General features: G+C 46.4%; 1 protein-coding gene across 10 annotated transcripts in view; it reads right to left on the reverse strand.

The window, feature by feature from the left end:
• The window catches only part of BCORL1 (BCL6 corepressor like 1), a 69580-nt gene that overhangs the window by 30560 nt on the left and 19888 nt on the right, over positions 1-19132 (reverse strand). For all 10 annotated transcript variants that reach the window (XM_077145593.1, XM_077145588.1, XM_077145586.1 and 7 more), the window contains 4 exons: positions 16400-16490; positions 12822-16082; positions 2819-2984; positions 1583-1663 (listed from right to left, as the gene is read on the reverse strand). In XM_077145593.1, coding sequence (XP_077001708.1) covers positions 1583-1663; positions 2819-2984; positions 12822-16082; positions 16400-16490 — 3599 coding nt within the window. The remainder of the gene's footprint in view (positions 1-1582; positions 1664-2818; positions 2985-12821; positions 16083-16399; positions 16491-19132) is intronic.

Here is a 19132-nt window from a genome sequence, read left to right on the forward strand (position 1 = left end):
AAACTGGGGTTTAGTGGAGGGTGAAGGGGGGACAGAGTGGCATCGTGTCCCAGTCCCTGCTCACCCCACAGAATGACCAATCTCACTGACAGACCCACCCTGGACAAGCAGAATCATCACAAAAGGAAAGTCTCAGGAAAAGCGAGGCAATAAGGAGTCCCTTTCCTGTGACACAGCCTTGTTTGGTCACGCCCAAATGAGCCTTGGCCAGGCCCTCTTCCCTTCAATCGACTCCGCCTTCCGTGGAGCTGCCAAGAGTGCAGGGGCGGAACTTCCCCCTGGCACCGCCCCCTGCCCAGCGGCAGCTGTTTCTCACCGCTGGGCTGGCGCTTTGCCCGCTCTGCCGACCATCCAAGCTTAGATGGCACCATTTCTGCCTTCCTGGGCCACCTTGCTAAGAGGTCACTTTCTCTCCTCCTCACTCTTTACTTCCACTATGCTAACAACAAAAGTGCAATCCTCAACTGGCCTGGTTTAGCTCTACAGGAGTTCTGACATCTTCCTCAAAGCAGCTCTGAGACACCACCATCCTTCCCTCAGGCCCAGCTATTAACTTGACAACTGCCCAACCCAAGCAAGGTCAGTCGAAGAAAGACATGAATCGAGGGAAACAGAGTTGCCCTTGGCCAAATCTTCAAGTCAGTCAGATCCCTAAAAGACAGCAAATATCCCACAAACTTTCCATTACACGGACCAGGCAGGGAACGAAGTGTCCTGGTTAACCTAATATTCTAGTTAATATGGAATCACCATAGAGATGGCACAGGGATTACCAATTTCGAAAGAATCAAATACAGTACAATGTGTTTAACACTAAAATGGCACTGGCTGTAATGTAATTGCCCTTTTGATGATTCAGAGGATTCTTTCGGATATTGTGAGGCCCCCAGGCCATCACTGCGAGCCCCGATTACCATCATGTTCTCCTTATGTTGAGGTGCCAGTTAATAGAATGTCAGACAACTGAGTGTGCACTGCACTCTGCTTCCCCATTCAATCCAATTTGCTCAGAAACCTGGGTGAACCAGGGCAACCCCATCTCTGGCCCTAATACAGAGGCTAGCAGGAGAGAGTGGCAGCTAGAAAGGGCAATCATTTTTTAGACACTGAGTCTTGACCAATACAAATTCAAGGGACCAAATGTGATTCTGCTGGCCCTGATGGTTCAGTAACCATTTTAAATTCTGTTGCCTGTCATATACAGCAGGCAAGATGAAGGCCCAGAGGGTCAATGTCCGTCCCTGAGATGGCCCCAAGAATCACCAGATACCAAAGCTTAGAGCAGAAACAGCTCTCTTCAGTGGCACAGGACTTTCCGCCTTCTGCCACTGCTTCCCAGCCTGAGATGTCAAATCTCTGCTCTGAAAAGCTAAACAAATAGTCCTCCAATCATGGACAAGGCCTGCTCCCACCCCTCACGGGCCCTCTTGACTTTACAAGGAACTGGGCATCTTGGCACAGCGAATCAAATGCCCGACCCTCTGCCTGGGCCAAAGGCAAAATTTCTCAACCAGATTTCGACCTCTTTTTTTTTTCAGAGAAGATGCCAAGGTGGGCCATTCACCTCTGAGGACTCACTCACCAGACTGGCTACGCGTCCGGGTGCTCAGAACCACTGGGATGAAGTCACGGAAACTGCTCTTGGCCTTCTTTTCCAACGAACCTGGAGTCATGTATTATTTCAGGGCAGAAGGCAGAAAACACTGTCAGAGCCTAATGACCAGGAAACCCACCAGAGCGGCTCAGATACAAAAATTAAGGGAGGGTTTATATTTACTCTGAGTTACCTTTATCAGCTCCCCCTATGCTGCGATCACATACATATCTCTTTGAGAGAAGGAACTTTCCCCAGCGGATTTTGAAAACTGGGGGTTTACTCCTATTTGCTGATACTAAAAAGGGGACTGCATGGAATTGATGTATCAGCCTGCCAGAAAGTAGAAGACCCTGCAGCAAGACTCTGGGACCTCCACAAAGTTTTAACTGAGCTGAAGCAGGTCCCAGAGACGGGCAACCTCAGGGAAGCTTAGAGGACTGAGAAAGGGAAGAAGATGGGAGTAGAGAGCAGCGAACAGAGAGAGGAAAATGGTATATAAGAACAGACTGGGGAGTGATCATAAGTTAAGAATGCGCTTGTTTGTTGTTTTATTTTTTTTAATTTAAAAATTAATTAAAAAAAAAGAACAGACTGGAAGAGGTAGATCATATCAAATGGGCGAGTCCATGAGCACAGACCACTGTGGCCAGGGAACGCTGGGATTCTCTCTCTGACGAGGGCGTAGAGGAACAATTTGTGGCAGAGCATGCAGGTTAAGCCCTCCCCCTCCCCCAAGCATCCTGTGGGTCCCTAAATAAAAAAAGAAAAAAGAATCTAGGATGCCTCTAAACCCTCCCAGCTATTTATATTAACTTTTTACAACAGGAGTCTTGTGAATATACACAAGGGTAGAGAAAACAGTGAACTGAACCCCCCTTGTACTGTCTTCATCTAAGTTCCCCTTAAACCTGTTTCTTCATTGAGCTAAGACCCACTGCAGGGTCATGGGTTGGCTACTGTGTGGTAGGACTGACTGTTACGTGTCTGAAAATCACCCCTCTGTGACCTCCAGAGAGTGCCTTATACCAGTGTCTAAAGCATGCAGAATAAGCCCTACTTCCTTCTCCTAGGCCTTTGACCTCCAAGGTGTCAATTATGTTTTCTTCCATAGCGAAGGGGGCTCATTTTTCTAGTTTGTCTCAGATCCCCTCCCCTACCCCACACCTGCCATAGGGCTCCCCGTCCAGCCCAGCCCAGAGGGCCAGGGTCTGTGGGGCCTACCTTCCTCGTGACCATTGGCTCGTTTTCCTGGAGACTGGGACTCTGGCTTTGTTGGCTTCCGGTGCTTGTGCTTTACCCTGACTCCATTGTGCTCTTTTCCTGAATCTGAAGCCCCCCGGGGGCTTTTCTTGGTAGGTTCCTGGGGGTCACTGGGCTGCTTCCGGCACTGAGGAGAAGTAGAGAGAGAGAGGTCTGAGAGGTCAGTTTTGCTTCTTGAGAAAGCTCTCCTAATGGTGAGTCATGTCCCCCTCCCCATTCCTGACACACGACACAGGAGGCCCAGAGTGGGGTAAGTGGGGGAAGGGCCTGTCTGCTGCCTTCCACAATGAGGTACAGAGGCTTTTTGGGGACTGAACCCAGTGTCCCAGCTAATCCCCATAGACGTCCACACCCCGTTGCCTTAAATAGGTTTGCAGGATCTATATTCACAAGCCACACAAACACCCAAAGTCACTCGAAAAAGTACACACTCAGGACCCCATGCTCTATATCCAAACACCAAAGGAGAGATGGGCATAAAAATAAACGCCTCTTCTGTGAGTCGACTGATTAAATTGTTCAAATAACTTTGACTGTGAAGAGCACTGATACCAACAACTGGAAACATTCTCAGCATGGACCAACTCAAGAAAAATCGCCTATGTTCATGTGTAAATTAATTTGGGATATAGACTCAACTAAGGCAAGAAGAAAACACAAAGCAGGAAACATTCAAGTTTCCCCATACTTAAGAGAGACAACAAAAAGGCTCAGGCAGTATTAATAATGCTCCTTGATACTCTGCAGCACTTGCAGCTTTTCAAAATGCTCTGGTCTCTATTATTTGCCTTTATCCTCCCAAAGACCCTGAGAGGAGAAGTTAATATCGTCCATTCAACAGAGGAGGAAACTGAAGCTCCAAGACAAGAGGGTAAATGATTCACCCAGGGCAACACACAGCCCAGTGTGTTGACTCGCTCGGTGTTTGTCACTGATCAGGTGAACCTGGAAAGCTAGCTCAGTAGTGTCTGCAGTGCGAAAGTGACAGAGTTGGGATGAAGACGCAGGACGGCTGGCCCCCAGCCTGGGCCTCTTCGCATCAACTCTCACTATCTCTCCTTCCTGACTTGCTTCCTTGACTGTTCCTGCTCAGTCTCAACCCACCCACCCCCTGCACCCCAGTGCAGCCACTAGGCCCAAAGGCTGTGCTTTACACCCTGCCAAGGACACTCTCAGCCTCACAGAGTCACCACATACTCTCCCAAGCTTTGAGGTCTCTCTGTGCCACCAAACCAGAAATAGGGCAATGTAGGGATTTGCAGTGTTCTACTATCCAAGGTGTGCAGAATAGGCAAAAAGGTTTTAACAATGAAAGCAGGTCCTATCAGGAAAAGAAGAGTTAAACCTGTTTGAATAATTATTCCCCTGAGCAGACATATACCCCACCTTCCAGAAGATCATCACCATCCAGCTCCAGCTAAGGGGAAGGCAGATAGCTTATTGATGGAACGTTTTTTTCTGGGGGGAAGAAGGTCTTAATTCTCTGGGGGATAGGGAGTCATCACTGCCCATCAAATTCCAGGGACACCCTCCATCTCATGACCTCCTCCTGTTTCTCATTCAGCAGAGGGTTGAGCTAACATTCTATTTGAGTTCAGTTACCCTTTTGCTTACTGCCAGTTCCTACAAACAAAAAGTATTAGGAGAAAGAAAGAATTGAGGAGGAAAGAGGAAAATGGGCAGCTGTTGCTTAAAACTTGACCTTCAGGTATGGTTGGAGAAAAACCATTGTAAGTCGGGGGAAGAAAGTCAAATGCACATAAATTTGAACATGCCCTATTTATTTCTGAATATCATTTTTAGCTAGCTCTTTCGAGTACAGATCGTTAAATTTTACTTCCTAAGATAGACAAAAACAAGTAAAACAGAACATCTAGGAGAGATTTCTGTCTGTTACTTCCACAAGGGCATCACTGAAAGCAAAAATATATTGCACACTCCAACTTATACAAAAAGTTGGGAGGATAGGGGGATCTCATAAGGTGAAGGTTCTGGTTAACAAAGTTTTGAAATATTGTCCAAAGATTCTTCCAAAGGATGAGGAGATGATAAAATACACCCAGCACCAAATAAAGGCCTTGGGGGAGGTATTGTAGGAGGCAGGAGACTGTTGTGAAGCTTGGTCATGCCCAGAAAGGGACTGTTATGAATTAACACCTGATCCTGGTTTGCTTATCAGTGGTTTCTTCCTCAAGAAACTGGAACATAGAAAAGAATGATCTAAGTTATTTGCTCTCCCAAAAACTGGACATTTATTATATCATTACAGGGAGTCACCAAGGGCTGCTTCAAGGCCCCTGATCCTGCAATATTATTCCTTACCATCTGCAGCTGTCAGTAGGACCAGTGAACTGTTCATGTAATATATAAGAAGGCAAAGTGCCTACTCACCATTGAGTCATACGTAAGACATACACTCTATCTATTTTGTTTGTAACAGTAACAATATAACAGCAGCTACAAACACTTATCTGATCACTTACTATGTGTCAGGCATGTTCTAAGCATTTACATAACTCATCTCATTTAATCTTGTTTTAAAAAACAGCTCTATTGATTCAGGGATGAGCCTGGCCCTGGCACCATGGGATTGATAACACCATCCTGACCAAAAGGGAGAAAAAAAGTGTAAGAAATAAAGTATCAATGGCTGAGAGAGTTCAAATAGAGTCAAGAAGCTACTCTGGAGGTTACTCTTATGCAAGCTTCAATTAGAGGTTGCTACTATATATATCATGGTTTGCCAAACTCCATCCAAAACCATTCCTGCCAACCCTCAAGAACACCTAAGGCATCATATGAGATTCTATACAAGGTCTCATGCACCAGGATTACTTTCCAGAAACCCACGATCTCCAGATGGGTTCCTAGACCAGATAAGTCCTGAAATGCAGACAGGCCAGCCTCTCCAGAACATCAACTAGTTTCATTCCCCTATCCCATATTATCAGCAGCCCTTTTCAACACGAAAAAGTTAGAATGGGCATAGCCCAAACACCCCTCTACAGAGTAGGAGAAAGATCAAAGGAGTGGTGGAGTTATACAGAGAAGGTGGGGTTTAACAAATGAGTACGATTGTTGAATCATTTTATTGATATTTCTTTTAGTCTCCAGTATCTTAGAGCAGCTGGAATTAAAATCCTAAAATTATGTAATTGTTACCCATACCAAACTCTGAAATCTGTTCTACAACCAATTGTTGCAATGTGCTTTGAAATTCATTGCTTTTTTGTATATACGTTATCTTTCACTAAAAAAAGAAAAAAGTTGATTGTGATGATAAATGCACAGCTATATGATGATATTGTGAACCACTGAATGTACACTTTGGATGATTACATGGTATGTGAATATATAATATATATCAATAAAATTGCACTAAAATAGGGGATACAAGAGTAGTTCAGTGGTAGAATTCTCACCTGCCATGCGGGAGATCTGGGTTCAATTCCCAGCCCATGCACGTCCCCCAAAAAACAAACAAATAAAAACCTAAACAAACAAAAATTCAACAAAAGGTGCTGCAATAATGGGATACTCACATGGAAAAAGAATGAAATGTGACCCCCACCATATAGCATACAAAAAAACCACATTAAAATAAAAAAATAATAAAACAACTCTATTGAGACATAATTTCTTGAAATATACCAAGCAATCCACTTATTTAAGTGTATAATTCAGTGGTTTTTAGTATAGTCACAAGTTATGCAAACATTATCAAATTCCAGGATATTTTCATCACCCCAAAAAGAAACTGTAGGATCAATATGGTGTAGTAAGATGCTTCAGAGCTCCGTCCTCCCCCACACCCACCCGAAACCCACCACAGACGCTTTGAACAACTAGCAAGAATGGACAGAAATAAGTTATGGAAGGTGCTAGAAAACAGTTAAAGAACTACGGGAACAAGGTGAGCACAAAATCAAGTAAAAGGCTACTTAGAATTGGTAGGATCTTGCAGCACTGAGGCTGGCCTATTCCCTACCCCTCATTAGCTTGGTACAGAGCAGTTGGCGTTCCCAGTGCAGATTCGTGATCCCACTACTGGAAGGAGCAGAGTAACCCTCATGCACGGAGCATATACATCTGGCCCCATCTGTCTGGTGGTGGCCTGGGGGACTTGCTGTCTCAGAACTTGTCCTGTATGTAGAAGGCAGCACACCAAGCTCTCTTACAGAATTCTGTGACAGTAATCAAGTCATGTTGCCTGGGGTGAGGGATTGCTGGCTATAGAAGATATAGTGCAGTGCCCAGGAGCATGAGGAAACTGTATACTAAGAAGGAGGGGACATTTATATCCATAAATAGGGAATTCCTAGGGCCACACAGGCTTGCCCAAGACAAGACACACAAGCAGAAAGGATCATGAAGGCCCCTATGCTTTGACCTGGAGCTATTTTCTAAACTCAGTGTATAGATAAGCTCTGAAGTGGAGCACTCATGCAGGTCAGTCTACAAAGGCTGGAAAAGGTGTTTTTGTTTCTTACTTCTTTTTTTGTTATTGTTTTTGTTAGCTCCTGGCCTTCAAGTAAAGCTCTATCATAACACTATCTGAATACAAGCTTAAGAAATAGACATCTCAGAGTTTACATTTTAGTGATAGCACACTAAGATATCAAAGCATGCAGGTTTCAACAAAAGATTAAAAAACATACAAAGAAACAAAACATATGGAATAAAAATAAATAATAGGGGAAACATGTTAAAATAAATTTAGATTGAAATGCTAGTGATCAATGTAAGGGAGGGGTAAGGGGTATGGCATGTATGAATTTTTTTCTGTTGTCTTTTTCTTTTTCTGAATAGATGCAAATGTTCCAAGAAATGATCGTGATGATGAATATGCAACTATGTGATGATATTTTGAATTACTGATTATATATGTAGAACGGAATGATCAAAAGTTATGAATGTTTGCGTTTGTTTGGTGCTTTTTGGTATTTTAAAAAATTTTAAAAATTAAAAAAAACATACAAAGAGGCAGAAAGTGATGGCCTTTGCAAAGGAGAAGATTAAAGTATGAGAAACCATCAACAAAGAGGTTCAAACCTCAGACATACCAGACAAAGACTGTTTTTGTAATGGTCCTAAATATTCAAAGAGCTTAAGGAAAACATAGACAAAGAACTAAAGGGAAAACAGGAAAATAATAGATGAACAGAAAGAGAGCATCAATAGAGAGATGGAAATTACGAAAAGGAACCAAACAGAGCTGAAGACCACAGTAACAGAAATTAGAAATTCCTTTGAGAGGTCCAACAGCAGATTAGAGCTGGCAGAAGAAAGAATCAGTGAAAATGAATATAAGAACATTTTAGTTAACTAGTCTGAGAAACAGGAAGAAGAAAAAAATGAAGAAAAGTGAAAAAAGCCTGAGGAACCTGTGAGACACCATCAAGAGACAAAGGGGCAAAGAATTATTTATTCAAAGAAATAATAGCTGAAAATGTCCATACTTAAGAAAAGACATATATATATATATATATATATATATATCTCCAAGGTGCTCAAGAAACTGCAAAAAGGATAAACACAAATATACCCACACCACAGGATATTAGAATCAAACTGTTGAATATGCCAAAGATAAAGAGAGAGCGGGCAACATTGGCTCAATGGCAGAATTCTCATCCTCCATGCCGGAGACCCAGGTTCAATTCCTGGAGCCTGCACATGCAAAAAAAAAAAAAAAATGAATAGAGAATTCTGAAAGCCTCAAGAAAGAATTAGCGTGTCATGTACAAAGGCACACCAATAAGATTAAGTGCTGATTTCTTATTGGAAACCATGGAAGCAAGAAAAAAGTGGGAATAATTTGTCCAGAATTTTTTAATAAAGTTGATTGTAAATGTTGGATAGAGGTGATGGTAGCATGCTATTGTGTGTAAATAACATCACTGAATTGTGCGTGTGGTTGTGGTCAAAAGGGGACGTTTAGGTTCACATATATCACTAGAAGGAAAGCTAGAGGATGAAACAAGGAACTGTATAACACAGTGAACCCTGTTGTGGATGATGAAGTTGGTTAATAGTACAAATGCAAGAATGTTCTTCCATGAATTAGGACAAATGTATGCCACAGCCATAAGGTATTAACGATAGGGTGGTATATGGGAAAAATGCACCTAATGCAATATATGGACTACAGTTAACAATAGTATCTTAATAATTTTCCATCAACTCTAACAAAGGTACACACCTATGCTAAATGTCAATAATAGGGGGTTGTAAAGGGCATGGGGTTTTCTTTTTGGAGTATGAAAATGTTCTAAAATTGATTGTGGCAATGAAAGCTCAGCTCTGTGATTAAACTGAAATCCATTAACTGCACGCTTTGGGTGGACTGTATGGTATGTGAATAAAACTGTTTTGAAAAAAAAAAGAAGACAGTGGGAAGACATATTTCAAGTCCTGCAAGCAAGCAATTGCCAACTAAGAATTCTATATCCAGCCAAACTTACTTTCAAAAGTGAGGGAAAGATTAAGATATTCCCAGGTAAACAAAAGCTGAGGGGGTTCGTTACCACTAGACCAGTCCTAAAAGACGTAATAAAGAGAGTTCTGCAGGTTGAAAGGAAAGGACACTAGACAATAGATCAGAGCGACATGAAGAAATAAAGATCTCTGGGAAGGGTAATGACATGGGTAAATATAAATGCCAATAGTATTGTTTTATACTATATATTGGTTTTGGTTTATAACTCTACTTTTAACTTCCTACAGGATCTAAAAGGCAAATGCAGAAAACATAATGATAAATTAGTGATTTTGGACTCATAATGTTTATACGTGCAATTTCTGAGAAGAACTACATAAAGGTAGGAGACAGAGGGGTATTAAAAACATAGTTTGTATATAGTACTGAAGCTAACTTAGTATCAAAGCAAATGAGATTGTTAGAGATTTAGGATGTTTGATTTAAACCCCATGGTAACTACAAAGAAAATACCAAAGAATATGCAAGCTCATCGAGACAGCAAGTGGAGTAGTGCTAGGGGCAGGAGGAGGGGGAATGTGGAGTTAATGCACAAAAGGCATAGAGTTTGTGTTTGAGGAGATGTTAAAGTTTAGTCATGGAAGGTGGTGAGGCTACACACAATATTGTAAATGTGATTAATACCATTGAATGGAATGTTTGAGAGTGGTTGAGATGGGGAAGTTTATGTTGTATATATGTTCCCACAATTAAAAAAAGAAAAAGAAAAAGCAACAATAGAGTCAATGATAATCAAATGCAATACATGATCCTGGATGGGATCTAGCAAGGGAGGTGAAAAGGTTCAAAGGGACATTATTGGGACATATGAAAACAACAGAATATAGACTATAAGCTTTATATCAATGTTAAATTTCTTGAACTTGAAAACTGCACTTAAGGTGGTTACATAGTTTATAACCTTGCTCTTAGGAAATGTACATGGCAACATTAAGTAAGGAGCATGATATATATGCCCTACACACAAGTGATCAGAAAATGGATAGGAAGGAAGGAAGGAGGGAAGGAGGGAGGGAGGGAGGGAGGGAGGAAGGAAGGGAGGAAGGAAGGGCAAATGTGGCGAAATGTTAAAATTGGTGGATCTGGGTATCTAGTGGTGGGTATGCTGAAGTGCACTATATGGGGTTACATTATTTTTGTAACTGTGCTGTGTGTTTGAAAGTATTAAAAAAGAAAGAAAGAAAGAAACCCTGTACTTATTAGCAGTCAATCCCCCATACCCCCAATCTCTAGGCAACTGCTAATCCAGTTTTTTTCTCTATAGAGTTACCTATTCTGAACATTTCATATCATCTCATTTAATCTTCACAAGTCTATGAGTAGGAACTATTATTGCCTCATTTTACAGATGAGGAAACTGAGGGCCAGAGAGATTGAGTACTTAACCAATATCACAAAGCTAGGAAGTGATGGGGCCAGGATTCAAAGTCAGGCTCTCTGCCTGGCTCCAGAGTACACACTCCTCACCAAATGCTATCCTGTCTCTCCTAAAGATGTACTCGATTGCCTGGAGTGACCAGCATGTAGTAACCACTCAGTAAAAGCATTTGCTAAACATTCAATGAAATAATTATACATAAAGAGAGTGCAAGACAGTGTGGCATTGCTGAAGAAGAACTCGGGACTTGGAGCTGAAGAGACTAGAGTTTGAATTCCAGCTCTGCCATTTAGTAGCTGTGCAACTTTGGGAAATTTACCTCTCTGGGCCTCTGTTTCATTCATGTTCTCATTTGTAAAGCAGGTGCAGCATTCATCTCATAGGGTTTTTACAAAGATTAAATTATATAGGGTGCATGAGTAGTTCAGTGGTTAGGATGCCTGCCTTCCATGCAGGAGACCCGGGTTCGATTCCCGGACCATGTACCAAAAAAAAAAAAAAAAAAAGATTAAATTATAAATGTATGAAAAAAAGCACTTGGGAGTACAAGGGTAGTTCAGTGGTAGAATTCTTGCTTGCCATGTGGGAGACCTGGGTTCAATTCTTGGCCCATGTACTTCCCCAAAACAAACAAGCAAGCAAACAAAAGAAAGAAAAAACATTCAAAAATTCAACAAATGGTGCTGCAATAATAGGATACTCACATGGAAAAGGAATGGAATGTGACCCCTGCCATACAGCATACAAGAAAAAAAAGCACTGTTTCTACAGCAGTTCAATGAATGCTAACAACTATTAATATTAATTATGATTAGTCTTTTTTAAAATTTATTTATTTATTAATTAAAAAAATTAACAAACGAACTAAAACATTAACATGTGATCATTCTGTTCTACATATATAATCAGTAATTCACAATATCATATTATGATTAGTCTTATTACCACTAAGGGCAGATGGTGGTTGCCTGACCAAATGTTACACTCTCCTATGTTATGATCTATGTTCCTACATTTCTGACAGAGGTAGTTGTGAGTTCATTGAGTAAAATCACTCAAACTCTATCCCAGAGGTTCTTAACTTGGAGTACATGGATAAGTTTCAGGAATGGGGCAGGTCCATAACTCCCCTGAAATTATTGGTAAAATTCTGAGGTGACTTTTCTGAGAAGAGGGTCCATTTCTCTCATCAGCTTCTCGAAGGGGTCTATGATGCACAAAAGAGTGAGAACTTCTGCCACAAACAAATTCCTGGCATTCTGGCTAGAAATCTATTCACTAGAGTTTATCAGCATCCAATTTTAAGGCTTGCTAACATAATTTCAAATTGCTCTAGATTTTTAATAAGCCCCATCCTCAGTGGCTTAAAGAAACCCCTTAAATCATCAGTGACCTACAGATCCTCCCCCTCTGAAGAACTGGATTCAAGTCAAGTCATCCTGGCCCATCTTTCTGCCTAGAACTTCACCACCTTTAATAGCCTATTGAGATTTCAAGACCCAGATGCCCACCCACCTTGCATGCCAAATTCCCAATGGGCTAAAACCCAAAACTGCCACCCTAGACATTAGGGTAGATTAGCCCAGAAGTCAAATTGTCTCTGGTCCCACAAGGCTCCAAGCAGATCTCAAGCAGGCTCCCTGCACAGTGCCAGGAACAGCCCTGTCAAAGGCTCCTTCCCTCTCTAGGCCCCAAGTTCTCAAGGCCAGCAGTTGTCTCAGTAAAGGAAAAGGAAGAATGGTTACTCAGGGAAGGGCCTGTTATTAATTCATTTCCCTCACCAATACCTTTTTCCGCTTTCCAACCTCATCTGGGACAATGGCTTCCCTACCTCGGGGACCAAATCATTTTCCACATCCTACAAAATACAAGTGAGCCACTCCCCATGCTAAAAGACTATATATGGACAATGTGACTTCGCAAAAGGGGCAGCTGCCTTATTCACTTTACAAAAGCCTTCCGATAAGTTTGGTTCACGGAATGTGCTCAAGAACACTGCCACAGTGTAAAACAATGTTGACAACTGCAGAAACAAAAGTAAACCACCGGTGCGTCTGTCCTGCCCTCAACCTCATCCCAGCACTCACCTTGGGTCCATGGGAACTCCGGACTATGGGCTTGAGTTGCGTCTGCTGCTGCTCCTCACTTTCCTTTTCTTTGACACATTTCATTTTCTTGGGTGGCAGAGGTTCAGTCATGTCATCTGGCTGCCACTTGTTCTTGCAGGCAAAGACCCCTACACTTTCCTGTTTCACTCGAGGCTGCCCAGCCTTGCCCCTAACCTCGGCTTGGACCCTCTGGGGAGCTGCAGGGAGGCCATCAGCCCGGAAGCATGTCCCCAAATTAAAGACCACATCACCATCCACCTTCTCCATTTTCACCCGCCCCAGATCCACCTGGCTCCCAAGCTGTGAAAGTTCTGTGCTGGAGCCCCTCTTGCCGCTCGGAACCACATCCAAGATGAGTTCCTTGGGATGGCTGTCATGAGGTAGCAAAGGCAGCTCAGGTATCTTGCGCAGGTTCTGGGGGGTGGCCAGGACCAACTCATGGGACATGTAGGTGGCCAGCACTTGGTTCTTAGGCTTTGCATCTCCTGCCAGCTTCAGGCTGCAGGCCCCTTGGGGGCCTTCCATCTTAGGAGTGCTTTCAGAGCAGAGGTGGCTCTCTGATTCCTCAGGCCCCTGGTTTACTCTTAAGTCCCCGCTGCCAGGCTGAACAGACAGGGCAAGAGTCCCTGTTTGAGGGCTGAGAGTCAGGAGGACAGGGTTGACTTGTTCTTCATAAGGCTTGGCAGCAATCCGGCAAGTTTTGTTCTTTGCCACAGTCTCCTGCTCTGGAGCAAAGGGGCCCCCAGACCTTGGCTGCCCCTCAGGAAGTCCATGCACGGCCTCACTAGAGCTGAGAGGTGGCATGCCAGAAAACTCAGAAACCACGCTGGTGGGCCTGATGGGCACCCCCTGACTGGGGGTCAGCTGCCCGGTACTAGAAATGCCAATGGAGAGCAGAGATGCTTGGTGGTATGGTGACCAGCCGACAGGCAGGACCTGGGTGCTGCTGGGTTTCCCATTGACTGAACACCGTGGATAAATATTTGCCTGCCCTGTGGGTTTCCACAAAGAGAGCTCCTTGGTTTGGCAACCCGGCAACCCAGGAGCGATGCGGGCTGGGGTGTAACGTTTGACTGTGCTTGGCTGTCCCTCGGCACCCGTCTGGCTGCCCTTCTTGCCACAGGCAGCACCTGTGGTCTTAGGCTCTCCTTGATCAATGATGGAGATAGGCTCCTGCTTGGGGAGATGGCGGGGGTCTCGGGTGAGGCTCAGGTTGGGGTCTTTGTTCAGCAACAGGGATGCAGGCACTGGGTTGGCCACACCCACGTAGGTGCCAGGAATGGTGCTGATCAGCGCAGTTGAGTTCTTCACCCAGGTGCTTGGGTCCCCATTCCTCATGATCTCGGGGAAGATGACGAAGGGTGAGGAAGTAGAGCCTAGGCATGAGGTGACATTGCTGCCAGCAGCCTGGGTTGTGCGCTGTGACCTAGACAGGACCGTGGAGAGGAGGGCCTTGCTGCTGGTGTGCACGGGGGTCAGCACAGGCATGGGAGGGGTCTTACGCTGGTTCGGCAACGGAAGTTTCTGGCGGTTGGACTTGGAGGAGAGGTCAAGGGGCATCTCACTGCATTCAGGTGGGGAAGCCATCTCTCGCTCCAGCTGTGGGGGTGACTTGAGGGGAGAGAAGGTAACAGAAGTCCCTTCTGTTTGCTGCTCAGTGCCACCTGACATCTTGGTGGAATGCAGTGGGGCTGAGCTCACGCTGGGGGCTGGCAACAAAGGCTGTGGAGGTGGAAGCACCTTGGCAGAAGCAGTAGAGAGGGAAGTGTCTGCCAAAGGTCCAGGTACCCCATCAGGCGCAGGCTGAGTGCTGGTGCTGCTGGACGGGGAAGCACAGGGGAGCCTGTTCACCTCCAGAGAAACCAGTTTGGAATCAGAACTCAGGGGCCGGGCCACAGAGAATGCATATGGGTAAGACCGTAGCTCTGGGGAGGCCAGCACACCAGGGAGACACCTGTCCTGCAGGTAGGAAGGCAGGACAGGGAGTGTAAGAGTAGAGGAGACCCCCAGAGTGGTTGGCAGTGTGGCCACACTGAGCGGCTGCCCACAGCTCGGAGGCGGGATGTAGACCAGAGGCTGGCTTGGCGTCAGCACTGTCCCTGGCTGAAAGGACAGGGGGACTTTTTGCATAGCTGGTGCCTGAGCTGCGGGAAAACACACTCGGCTCAAACTAAAGGAGGCCGGGATGGGTGCAGAGGTGGGAATGGCAGCTGGTGTGGCAGCCGGCATGGGCGTGGGGGCTGGAGTAAAGATTGGGGCTGGGGTGGGGGCAGGCACCGGTGTAGGAGCAAAGGCAGGGATGAGGGTGGGAGTAGAAGGCGGCCCAGAGGAGGGGGTGGGGGTGGGCATCGGCACCGACGGAGGGGCAGGAGCTGCCGGAGGTGTGGATGCTGGCATGGGAGCCAGAACTGGAGTGGGGACAGGGGCGAGGACCAAGGTCGGAGCTGAAGGGGGCACGGGGGCCTGGATCAGAGCCAAGGGAGGGGCTGAAACCGGAACTGAGAGAGGGGTAGGGGCTGGAGCCGACAGGGGAACCGGGCCTGAGGGGGGAGCAGAAGCTGGCACGGGCACCAAGACTGAAGCTGAAACTGAAAGAGGGTTTGAATCCGAGATCAGTGTGGGCACTGATGGCGGGGCCGGCGCCAGAGCTGGGACTGGTGCTAAGGGAGGGGAAGGAGCCGGCACTGAACTGGCCACTTGGACAGGAACTAGCCCAGAATGGGGTACTGGGGCAGGGACAGAGAGGGGAACCTGGAATGGATCGGGGACTGACGGGGGAACAGAGGCTGAACCGGGAGTAGGGGGACAAATAGGGGCCGGCAGTGGACTGAAGTTAGTGGTAACCAGAGGCAGGGTCCCCTCCACAGGGACACCGGTTCCCAGAGTCGCCAAAATAAAAGTATTCTTCTCCACGCTGCTGTGCCGAGTGTCCAGAGCCTTGACCCCGGCCTGCGAGCAGTCAACCTGTTTGCTCATTTGTGTGTTGATGGGAGTCCAGGAGCAGTCGGCCCTGCTGTTGCTGGCCTCGGCGCTGTCAGCAGAAGGAAGCTTGAGCCCATCCTCTGAGCTGCTCAGTGGCACCAAGAGGCCCTCGGCCTCTGCCACGTTCCCAGCATAGTCCATTTGTGGCTGGGTTTCGTCAGGCTTTTCTTCTGACTTGTGCCCAAGTTTTTCTGTTGCACTGCCATCTGGGTCTGCCCCCCGGGCATTGCTGCCACTACCAGCTGCTGTGAGCTCCACCTGCAACGACAGAGTAGCACGCACGTCTTAGCCAGCTCTGTGTGTGTGTGGTTGGGAGGAGTGGCAGTGCAAGTGTCCTGAGGTACTGGAGACTCAACTGCTGGTCCCCTTGGCAACTTGACCAACCAGGTATCAGTGGACACAAAGGACAGCCAGCCAATTTCTGTGTCACCTACAGCAACTCCTGGGAAACACCCTGACCCTTCCGATACCACACCCCCCTGCCCTTCTTCTTGGGACAGCAGGCTGGGCACATCGCCCAGGCAGTTCAGCTCCACCCTTTGGCCAGCAGCATGTAGCACCACATGGCCTCTTACCTTGGAAAAACTGCTGCTGACACAAAACTCCTGAGATTCGAAGCTCTGGCAGTCACCTGTCGTGGACTCCTCATCAGAAAGAGGTGCTCTTCTGGCATGGGAGACACAACCAGAGAAGGAACATGAGGCCCAGCCAGCCTTTGAGCCACCACCACCTTCCCTGGGCAGCCTTCTGCCTGCCTGGGTTCTCATAAAACCTTCCCGTATCATTTCCCTTGGTGACCTGGGAGAAATCGCAAGGAATTGTGGAGTCCGGGTTGCAAAGTGGGGCCTCCATACCCGGGTTAGCAAGTTCTTGTGAAGAATCGCAGTCTGACTAGACTCCCCTCTTTCGGCTGTTTCTCTTGTTTTCTGGGGGTCTCAGTGGGAGTGTGGAGGAAACCAGCACCCCTGCTTTTTCCCCAGAGCTCCCCCATCAAGGAAACCATCCAGGATGTATGGGGCATTGCCAAAAGGGGCAATGTAAATCCCCGATATCCTCAAGAGACAGGCAAACCATTTTCCTTTTAAGTTTGATCTTATTTTAAGTCTATATGGGAAGCCAGCTGAAGGTGCTGTATGGGGAAATCCTTTTCCAAAATAAATACCCCCCCATTGTGTTTTGTGTTCTAAATCTGAATCATCACCTATTCACCTGACGGGTTGGCCTAGAGCAGGTGCACGTTTACGAGCCATGTAATGATACTGATTTGCAACCACCGGGTCACCAGGTGCCTAGAGGAATTTTAAGAGTGCTACTCCTTTCCCTCCAGTGTACATTACCCCTTCTTTAGAACATCACCTGGCTCCAGGCCAGCACCTACCCTCCCTCCCACCTTCTACCTTTGCCTAAGTTCCATCTCCTCCCACACCCGCCATCTCCCCTCAGCCTCCCAGCACTGCTGCGTTCTCTTCCATCCCAGCACGGACCCCAAATTCAGGCTGGGATACCCCAGAGGGAAGGACTCGAGGCCAGAGAGCTGGATTCCAAGGGAGGAAAAAATTAACACTCCGTCCACCTGCTCTAGAAGTCTTCTCCAAATCTCAGGTAAGACTCTCAAGACACTGGCACATTCTCAAAAAAGGCGCATATTTAGGTCAGACTGGGAGGGTGAAGGTGAAGGGAGGAGAGAAACCCACTGAAAGTTTGGTGGTTTAAGCATAATGTACTGCCCCCTGCCTTAGGGAAGGTACCAATGGGGCGGGAGCTTTGGGTGTGCATGGCAAGACAGGGAGGTTTGGACTGAAGAAAAATGCCCTGACATAAAAAGTACAGCAAGTTTCCTAGATGGGCAAGGCTCAGGAATATGCTGCTCCTCTTAGAAACGGACTATGTTCAGGTTGGCCTCTCTCCTTTCTTGGGAAACTCACCTAAGCTCTGCGACAGCCCCTGAAGAAGCCAGCTCCCTTCCTCACCAGCCACTCTGGCCAAAGGGCATTCAGGGCACCTAGAACCCACCCCAACAAGAAAGGGGAGGGCCCTGCTAACTCACTCCCACCCACTGAAGCAGGGCACCAATGGCGGACTCTGAAATTGTACCTGGAGCAAGAGAAGCCAAAAAAAAAAAAAAAAAAAAAAGGCAAGGAGGATTACTGTGGGCCTCTCCCCATCTTTTTGGGGCTCCAGAAGGGGCTAACTGAGGGGGAAAGGCTGGTTCCCTTTAGAAGGTAGCTATGATGGCAGAAGTGGGAGAGTTCCACTGCTAGAAATGACTGTTGGTGACAAACAACAGAAATGGTTGTAAGGAGAGGCAAGAGCTTTCCATGCAGTCAGGGGAAGCTCAAGGAAGGAGAGGGAGGGAGGGCCAGAAGGGAAGGGGAAAAAATACTTTCACATCAACTCCTGAGAGACCAGAAAAGCAAGACCTATACCCAGCCCTGGGCCAGGGGGGAAGCGTGTTCCGACTAGACTCACCAGGGATGCTTTTGGGGGAGACGATAGTGGTGAGGGGAAACAAGAAGCAGTCTCCTCCTTCACCAACCCTGAAGCATAGGGGAACACAGAGGGAAGACACTATTTATTTACATTCTTTCCCCTCCTGACCATACAAAAGGGGAACTAGCTGCATACTTGAGTCCCCTTGCTCGATCTCCCACCCTACAGGAAATTGCACTTGGGAGCAGAAACCCTGCCTGCCAAGGCAACCACCAGAGAACTGCAAAGCTGGGCCAGAGAAATTCTGGCTGTGCCCTGGAGGAGCAGTCCTGGCTACTCCAGCCTTACCCACGCCTGAATGCCAGCCCCCAAGGCGCTGGGAAAATGTCGTGTAGTGACGTTTCAAATCCTCCAAGGAAAGGGGTGTGCAGAGCTAAGCAAACGTTAAATCGCTCCATTGAGAGAAGAGCCCGGGACAAGAATAGCTTGGGGAGTGGGGGGGTTAAAGAAGGCTTCAATTGGGACTGAAAGCCAATCCCACTGTTACTTCCCACCAGAGATGTCCCTGGGCTGCTATGCTCAAAGCTTTGTTGAACTTAAACCAGAAACGGCCATAACCTTTCAGGGCCATTTCCCTAATTATCAAGGGCCAGCATTCCTGTCAGATCAGACCTTTTTCAGTTCTTATTGGACCCCAACTATACGGGTGAGAGAAATATACAACCGGATGCACATTAGGCTCTTTTCCTTCTAGTCCCTATGGACTTTCCCCACCTCCAGCCCCCAAGATGGACTTGACTGTAGCCAGAACCTTCCCCAAACACAGCATGCTCTCTTCTTCTCTGTGGGGATTACCAACACTCGCCTCAAACTCCTAC

Source organism: Tamandua tetradactyla, chromosome X (assembly GCF_023851605.1).
Source record: "Tamandua tetradactyla isolate mTamTet1 chromosome X, mTamTet1.pri, whole genome shotgun sequence".
Taxonomy (NCBI): Eukaryota; Metazoa; Chordata; class Mammalia; order Pilosa; family Myrmecophagidae; genus Tamandua; species Tamandua tetradactyla.